This window comes from Dryobates pubescens, chromosome 13 (genome assembly GCF_014839835.1).
Source record: "Dryobates pubescens isolate bDryPub1 chromosome 13, bDryPub1.pri, whole genome shotgun sequence".
Lineage (NCBI taxonomy): Eukaryota > Metazoa > Chordata > Aves > Piciformes > Picidae > Dryobates > Dryobates pubescens.
The window spans coordinates 2,935,425-2,943,944 of record NC_071624.1 but is presented as its reverse complement, the minus strand read 5'-3'; the positions used below and the strand labels follow the sequence as shown (position 1 = coordinate 2,943,944).

The window sequence follows — 8,520 nt, the reverse complement described above, 5'->3', positions numbered from 1 at the left end:
CAGTTATTGTTTTCATGAAATAACACAACTCTTTCAAACTCATCCCCTCTTCTTCACAGCCGTTTGAACTGATCTGATGTATCAATCAGATACATAAACTTAATTTTGGGGTTATCCTTGAATATAGTTGTTTATTTTCCCTCTTTTAGAAAACCACGACAATTCCCTGGAAGTGAGAAGACTAAACTCACCATCACCAATGGTAGTTACTGCCTTTACCAGACTGAGGAAGTCCAGGTGCTCTACCGGTACTGATACTCCTCAGGCAGTACTTCAGGCATGAATTCACTGAGTCCTTTGGAGCTCCCCTAAATTAAGGGCCAGACAGAATCCACCGCCTGAGGACGAGACTTTTCCTTTCACTCTCCATGCAGGTGACAACTTAGCAGACAGAGCCACATGAGGTTTTAATTTTTGCATTTGTTACAGTGCTATTTCTCCCTCTCAGGCTGCCTGCCCTGCCGGCTGACCGACCAGACGTGCACCAAAGCTGCTGCTAAAGTGCACCCCCAGCCTCACACGGTTCATAGAACCCCAGCATGATGGGGGCTGGAAGGGACCTCTGGAGATCATCTAGTCCAACCCCCTTGATAAAGCAGGGTCGCCCGCAGCAGGTTGCCCAGGAGCACAATGTCCAGGCAGATTTGGAACGTCTCCAGACACAGAGATTCCCCAACCTCTCTGTAAAGTCAGTTCTAGAGCTCCGACAACCTCACGGGAAAGTTTGCCCTTCTGTTTAGGTGAGCAGCACTAAAGAGAGCTTGGCCCAATCTTCTTGACTCCCGTCCTTTAGATATTGATGAGCACTGGAAAGATTTCCTGTCGGTCTGCTTTTCTCCAGGCTAAATAGACTCAGGTGTCAGAGATGTACACCAGTCCTCTCATTATCGGCGTAGCCCTGAATCTCTTCCTCATCTCTGAGCAGCTTCACTTCACCAGTGGTCTAATCGCGGTATAGTAAACGGTAGTCTCAGTTTCTCTTTTCTTCCCTTACTGCTTTGTCCCCCAACTAAGCAAGGAAATTTGCAACCCTGGAGCCCTGATCCGTCCCTTCCCGTCTGAGTGAGCCGGGACAGACCACGCAAACAAACCTCTGAGGGAATGGGAGCAGACTCCATTTCCCGGCGTGCCTCAAGGGGCGGCCCGGCTTGCGCGCCTGCGGCGGGGCGGAGCGGGGCGGGCAGAGGGTGTGTAAAATGGCGGCGCTTGGAGCGTGGGGTGCCGTGGCTGTTCCCGCGCGGCTGTGCCGGGTGGTGCGGGCGCTATGCGGCTGGCGAGCGCGGCGGGGGATTGGGCAGGACGTGAAGGCCACGGGCGGTACGTGAGAGGGGGCGCGGAGGGGATCCCCACTCGGCCTTGCCTCAGGGAGTGTAGCGCCTATGTAGCCGCCCTTAGTCTCCGTGGGGGCTGAGGGAACTGAAGCGGGGCGGGTAAGAACGGGTGGGTGTGCTGCCGGCGCGGAGAGGCCCGGCAAGGTCTGGGTGAGGCGTGAGGGGCTGCAGCTGTACCTTCGCCAGAGTGGAGACCGTGGCAGGAGAAGACTTGACGGGGTGCTTGGTGCCGTGGGTTAGTTGTTTGGGTGGTGTTGGATTGGTTGATGGGTTGGACGCGATGATCTTGAAGGTCTCTTCCAACCTGGTTTATTCTATGTATCTGTATATGTATTCTATGTATATGTATATGACTGCCGTTGTCTCTTCCCTCTACTCCTGTTGAGGCTTCCCTTTTAGCCGGGTTAACAGCCTGTGAAATTTCCCCCCAGAAGGAAAAGCTGCCAAGCCGTCATTCACGGATGAAGCGGTTCAGAACCTGCTGTACAAAATGACAGGGCTCAATCTGCAGAAAGTCTTCAAACCGGTGAAAATGGAGCTTAAACCACCCAAATACAAGCTGATGACGGAAGCTCAGCTGGAAGAGGTAGGCTGCTCAGCCTCGTCGTGTTGGTTTTAGCAAAAAGTCTGTAACAGCCCATATGTCTGCTTTCTTTAATGCTGCTGTTGGAAGCATTTTAGTTCCTTTCTTTTATGTGGCTTCCTAAATGAGTGAAAATTGGGTGTTTTATTTACCTATGTTTTCTCAGTTTTTGTGGAAGATGGAAGGAGATTGGATGCTTTTTTTTCTTGTGCACTGGTTCTCCTTATTATCCCCTTCCCCTCTGCTTCCAAATTGTGTTAAATGTCATCATCTGATGTTTAAATTATAGCCCTGGAACTCCTTTGGCTATGGTCTAGGATGGACTAATTTTTTCTGTAACCTCACCAAGGACATAGTGTGCAATCACACAGCACTTAGAGGATGGCCAAGGGATCAGACCCAGCCAGCATGGGTTTAGGAAGGGCAGGTCCTGCCTGACCAACCTGATCTCCTTCTATGATCAGGTGACCCGCCTGATGGATGTGGGGCAGGCTGTGGATGTAGTCTACCTGGACCTCAGCAAGGCCTTTGACACCATCCCCCACAGCAAACTCCTGGCCAAGCTGTCAGCCCATGGCTTGGATGGGAGCACACTGCGATGGGTTAGGAACTGGCTGGAGGGCCGAGCCCAGAGAGTGGTGGTGAATGGTGCCACATCCAGCTGGCAGCCAGTCACCAGTGATGTGCCCCAGGGATCAGTGCTGGGCCCCATGCTCTTTAACATCTTTATTGATGATCTGGATGAGGGCGTTGAGCCCATCATCAGTAAATTTGCTGATGACACCAAGCTGGGGGCAGGAGTTGATCTGCTGGAGGGTAGAGAGGCTCTGCAGAGGGACCTCGACAGGCTGGACAGATGGGCAGAGTCCAATGGCATGAGATTGAACATATCCAAGTGCCAGGTTCTGCACATTGGCCACAACAACTCCATGCAGGGCTACAGGCTGGGGTCAGAGTGGCTAGAGAGCAGCCAGGTGGAGAGGGACCTGGGGGTGCTGGTTGATGGTAGGCTGAACATGAGCCTGCAGTGTGCACAGGCAGCCAAGAAGGCCAATGGCACCCTGGCCTGCATCAGGAACAGTGTGGCCAGCAGGAGCAAGGAGGTCATTGTGCCCCTGTACACTGCACTGGTTAGGCCGCACCTCGAGTCCTGTGTCCAGTTCTGGGCCCCTCAGTTTAGGAAGGAGGTTGACTTGCTGGAACGAGTCCAGAGAAGAGCAACAAAGTTGGTGAGGGGTTTGGAACACAAGCCCTATGAGGAGAGGCTGAGGGAGCTGGGGTTGCTTAGCCTGGAGAAGAGAGACTCAGGGGTGACCTTATTGCTGTCTACAACGACATGAAGGGAGGTTGTAGACAGACGGATGTTGGTCTCTTCTCCCAGGCAGCCAGTACCAGAACAAGAGGACACAGTCTCAGGCTGCACCAGGGGAGGTTTAGGTTGGATGTGAGGGAAAAGTTCTATACAGAGAGTGATTGCCCATTGGAATGGGCTGCCTGGGGAGGAGGTGGAGTCGCCGTCATTGGAGGTGTTCAGGAGGAGACTTGATGGGGTGCTGGGTGCCATGGGTTTAGGTGGTGTTGGATTGGTTGATGGGTTGGACGCGATGATCTTGAAGGTCTCTTCCAACCTGGTTTATTCTATGTATCAGTAAGTTTGCAGGTGACATCAAGTTAGGTGGCAGCGTTGATCTGCACGAGGGTAGGGAGGCTGTACAGAGGGACTTGGATAGATTGGATTGGTGGGACAATGTTAATGGGATGAGCTTCAACAAGGCCAAGTGCCAGGTGCTGCACTTGGGTCACAGCAACCCCAAACAATGCTACAGGCTTGGGGAAGTGTGGCTGGAAAACTGTTTGGCAGAAAGGGACCCGCAGTTCTAATTGACAGGCGGCTGAATATGAGCCAGCAGTGTGCCTAGGTGTGCCAGTGTGCCAATGGCATCCTGGCTGGTAGTAGAAATACTGTGTCCAGCAGGGGTAGTGAAGTGATTGTCCCCCTGTACTTGGCACTGGTGAGGCCACACCTCAAGTACTGTGTTTAATTTGGGCCACCAAATTTCAAGAGAGATATTGATATGCTGGAGTGAATGCACAGGAGGCTAACAAAGCTAGTGAAGGGCCTGAAGATTAAATCTTCTCAGAGGTAATTAGTGAGGGAACAAGAGGGAATGGCCTCAAGCTGCAACAGGTAGGTTTAAACCGGACTTTAGGAAGAATTTTTTTGCAGAAAGAATAGTCAGACATTAGAATAGGTTGCTCAGGGAGGTGGTTGAGTTAACGTTCCTCAACGTATTTCTAAGTTGTTTAGATGCAGTGCTTGGGGGCATGGTTTAGGGGTAAACTTTACAGAGTAGGGTTAATGGTTGGACTTTATCCCAAGGGTCTTTTCCAACCTGAATAATTCTGTGATTCTGTAACAGCTATATACAAATTATTGAATGTGGTTTATGCATTGGTGGAAACTTGCTATGGAAAAATACCTGAAATAAACTTGGTGTTTGCAGTTGTATGTGTAGATTTCAGTTTTGGAACATCCTCTAGCATTTGCCCAGTGTATTGTTCATGTGTGATTCATTTACCTGGAGACTGAATTAGTGTCTTGCTTCTCAGCTGCATAAAAAAACCCCACAGAAGATAAAAAAAATAATCTCTAAATGCAAATATTTGTTCTAAACTTGTTAGCTTTCCAAGAGGATGATTATATTTAATTGTGGAATGGAACTTTTTTTCTCCAAGGCCACAAGAAAAGCCATTGAGGAAGCTAAAGAAAAACTAAGGATGCCCCCTGTTTTGAAGGAGAGAGAGCCAATTGATGATGTCTTAGCAGAAGACAAATTCCTTGAAGGAACTGAAACTACAAAATATGTGTTCACAGATACAACTTACTCTGTTCCACATCGTGTAAGTAGGAATGAATTTATGTTAAGAGAATTTTCATTCTTAATTTCAAAATAAGCTTTAAGTTTAAAAAAGAAAGCAGCTGCAGCAGTGGCAGTAGCTGGTACAGGGCAAAATGTATTTTTATATCTTTACTTCTAACTGATAATGATAAAAGATATTGTAGTGCTCAAAACCGGGGGGGGGGGGGGGGGGGGGGGGGGCAGCTGTGGGATAGTTAATTATGTCAAAAGCAGGTGTTTGTACTATGCAAGGACTGTGGAGATCATCTATGCTTCCTGTGGAATCAGATTGTTTAGTACTGTGCATAAGCCAAAAGATGAAGCTACTTCATAGTTGTGAAGATCTGGTAGAAAGCCAAGTAAGTGATAAATGAATTTATGGGAAAGCTGTAAAGAAGTATTTAATAGAATAGTGGAGTATAGGGATAAGACAATCTAGACTCTTCACTGTACAATGAAATCCTTAAGTACTGGTAGGAAGAGACTGGAAAAGTTCTTAACAAATAGTTATAATTCTAAGAAGTCTCTGTGGATCAAACATGCATATAGTAATGATCTTGTCAGATGAACTGCCAAGTCTTCCATCTGAGAGAAATCTCCAGGAACCTGATCTTTATTCTTGTGCCTCAATGTAATGAAAACTTTCTCTTCCCAGCAAACTTTCTTGTCTGCTGCCCTAAATGAATTATGTTTGTGAACAGATCTAAGAATAGTGTTTTCTTGCTTGTGTTTTTTTATTTCGTGGCTGCCCTTCCTTGATTGTAGCACCTACCTCTGAAACAAAGTTCAAAAGCACAGTGCACTTGCATTCTTAATTTAATGTTGTTGTTAAATGCATAAAATCAGGCCAGCAACAAGGCTAACTCCTTTCTCTGGGTGTTAGTTACGTCACGTGTCTAAACTTCACAGAGCTGTAGTTCTTAGTGTAGGCATGTGCTTTCTTATGTCAAAACTGAGGTGAAAATGTGGCACTTATTTAGCAGATACCAAGGGAGAAATGATGAATCTGGCACATAGAAGTCAACCAAACTGGTATTAGTGTGAGTTTAGGTACAGAATTTTATTTGCCAAAACCCAATCTTTTTTTACAGTGGTTCTGTCTATGAAGAGAGGAACTTTGGGGGATAATGTTTTGGTTTTACCTTCTTCTCAGGAACGTTTCATTGTCGTTAGAGAAACAAATGGTGTATTGCGCAAAGCAACCTGGGAGGAGCGAGATAGAATGATACAGATATTTTTCCCAAAAGAAGGGCGCAGAGTTATTCCCCCTGTAGTATTCAAGGATGAAAACCTTGTGGTAAGGTCTTCCTGGTTTTGAAATGCATCATTTTAATGTAATTGTGCTCTTTTTAGTCAGTGTGGCTCTGAATATAGTCTGCTTCTATATTTTAAGCTGCTTGAGTTCACTTTCAAAAAATTGCTTATCATTGTAGCATGAAATACTTAAAAGTTCTAGTGTAGGGGCAGATAAATCATGAGTAGGTGTAAGTAAATGTTCTGTCACAGTAGAAATCCTCGCTGATGAAATTATGTGTAATCTGAAAACATAAGATGTTGCTTTTTTCAGAAACAAAAACCAAGGCACATTGTATTAATGTTATTAAGGCGGTTACTATACTTAGACCTGTTTTGTCTTGTGATGAAGGAGATAATCAGTCTAAGTGTTGCCCAGAACAGAAACACTGTGGCTGATGTTTGGATTTTGAAGTGTTGGAACAGTGTGATACAGAATCTCTTGCTGAATTTGAACTCTTGTTTTAGGCTGTATTTCAGCAAGACCGTCATGAGGATCTCCTGAACAGGTGCATTGCTCAGTTTGAGCCAGATTCACCAGATTATATCAGAGTGAGTTCACTTGTCATTTTTCTAGGTAGGAAAACATTGTTAGGGAAGAACTTCTGGGTTTGTTTTGCAAACATAAGGGTTATCTGGGGATCACAGGTTGTGTGTTCATATGTGTTTTTTTATCCCATATAGATTACCTGCTATCCTTCTGATAAGCTTTGTGTGTTGTGGGTGGGTTTTTTTTTGTTTTTTTTTTTAATATCTCCTTGCAGGGAAGTCACAGGATTCTGTTTAAATCATTTTAAGTGATGTATCAGGATTTGAAAGGAGCAGGTTGGTAATTGATGAAGTTAGGTAACTGATTCCTGAGAGCAGTGTACACAAAATGGTATTTCTGACAAAGAGCAGGTACAAAAATACACTTCTAGCTGAAATATTTAAATGTAGTAACTAGTTGCTGATGAGCATGTTAAAACTATTCTTGCCTTTAAAGTGTTTACTTCAAGCTGTAGTAGTTCTCAAATGACTGAGAACATAACTTCTCTTAGGCAAATTTAAAGTACCTTTTCTTTGAAGTAAAATTTCACATCTTTGCTCTGCATTTTTCTCCTTCAAGAACAGATTTCAACTTGTCAGTAGTGAAATGAAGGTTCAGAGATGTCCTTTCTTCCCAAAGCTTTCTGTATGTGCCTAGTACTTAACTTGATTTTAACATAAAGGTGTCTGTGGCTAAGCAGTAAGTGGGTTATGCCAGTGTTACCCTGACTTAAAAATATATGTAAAGGTTTAAGGTAGCATGGTTCAGCTTGTAGCTTGTTCCTGCACTGCAGTGAGATCTGAAAATAGATTGTAAGTTCCTGAGAAGTAGAGGGGAGAAACTGTAATCAAGCTCTAGCTATGCTAATGGAACTGAACCATTTTCTGAGTCTAGGTTCATCACCGGACCTACGATGACATTGAGAAACATGGCAAATATGACCTGCTCCGTTCCACAAGACACTTTGGAGGGATGGTGTGGTATCTAGTGAACAGAAAGCAAGCAGATGGCTTACTAATTGACATGATCCAAAGAGATTTGTAAGTTGCGTTTGTCACATACTAATTCTGCAGAGCACACCACAAAGTACATTCTTTAAGTACTTTAAGAGAAAATAACTGCTACAAATGACCCTTTATTTGTTTTAGGCTGGATGATGCTACAAGTTTAATTACACTCTATCATATGCTTCATCCTGAATGTCCATCAGCAAAAGAAACTAAAGAAGGGAACCTTCAGGGAGTTGATATGATCAAGGTAGGCTTTTCTACTTTGCAGCTACTTAACTACAAAAGAGAAAGCTTTTACACAGCAGCAGCTTGAGTAGTCCAGATTTCTCCTTACCTTAAGCAGCAGGCATTTAACTAGAACTGTCTGGCATGCTGATTTGTGTTTGTTGTTTTTTTAACTCTTAGGTAGTTGTAGCTGCCAGATCTGCCAGTGGAATGATGAAATCTCACTGCTCTAAATTGTGCATTAATCTCTCTCCTACCATGTTTGCAGGTATTTGCAAAAACTGAGTCACAGAAAGAAGGCTATATACAGCTGGCCCTTCAGGCTTATGAAGAAACAATGGCTACCTCTACAGCTTCATGAAATAAACCTTGGTTTTGTCAGTTTTAAGGTTGTTTATAAATGTTCTGTGTACAGGATTCTACAATAAATACTTGAAAGAACTGACTATTCTAGAAAAATTTTTACTGAAATAGGCAAGAGTGAGTTACTGTAGCAGCTTACTGTTTTCAGAAGTTCTGTTAATGAACTTAATTATCATGACTGGGTTTTAGGGTGATAATACAGCCTGAGGTTAATTCCTTTACTGTTATTCTTTGAATCTAAGTAATTTCCCAGAATTTATTATTGAAGTAAAGGTAGGGCCTGGAC

The 8,520-nt window shown here is 44.5% G+C and overlaps 1 protein-coding gene across 1 annotated transcript; it reads left to right on the top strand.

Moving 5' to 3' along the window:
* Positions 1–1,196: 1,196 nt before the first annotated feature.
* MRPS22 (mitochondrial ribosomal protein S22) lies at positions 1,197–8,435 on the top strand. The gene is made up of 8 exons (XM_054166576.1): positions 1,197–1,317; positions 1,763–1,917; positions 4,651–4,815; positions 5,968–6,111; positions 6,576–6,659; positions 7,531–7,676; positions 7,785–7,893; positions 8,140–8,435. The coding sequence occupies exons 1-8, from the start codon at positions 1,197–1,199 to the stop codon at positions 8,230–8,232; spliced, it is 1,017 nt and encodes a 338-aa protein (XP_054022551.1). The 3' UTR covers positions 8,233–8,435.
* Positions 8,436–8,520: the final 85 nt, after the last annotated feature.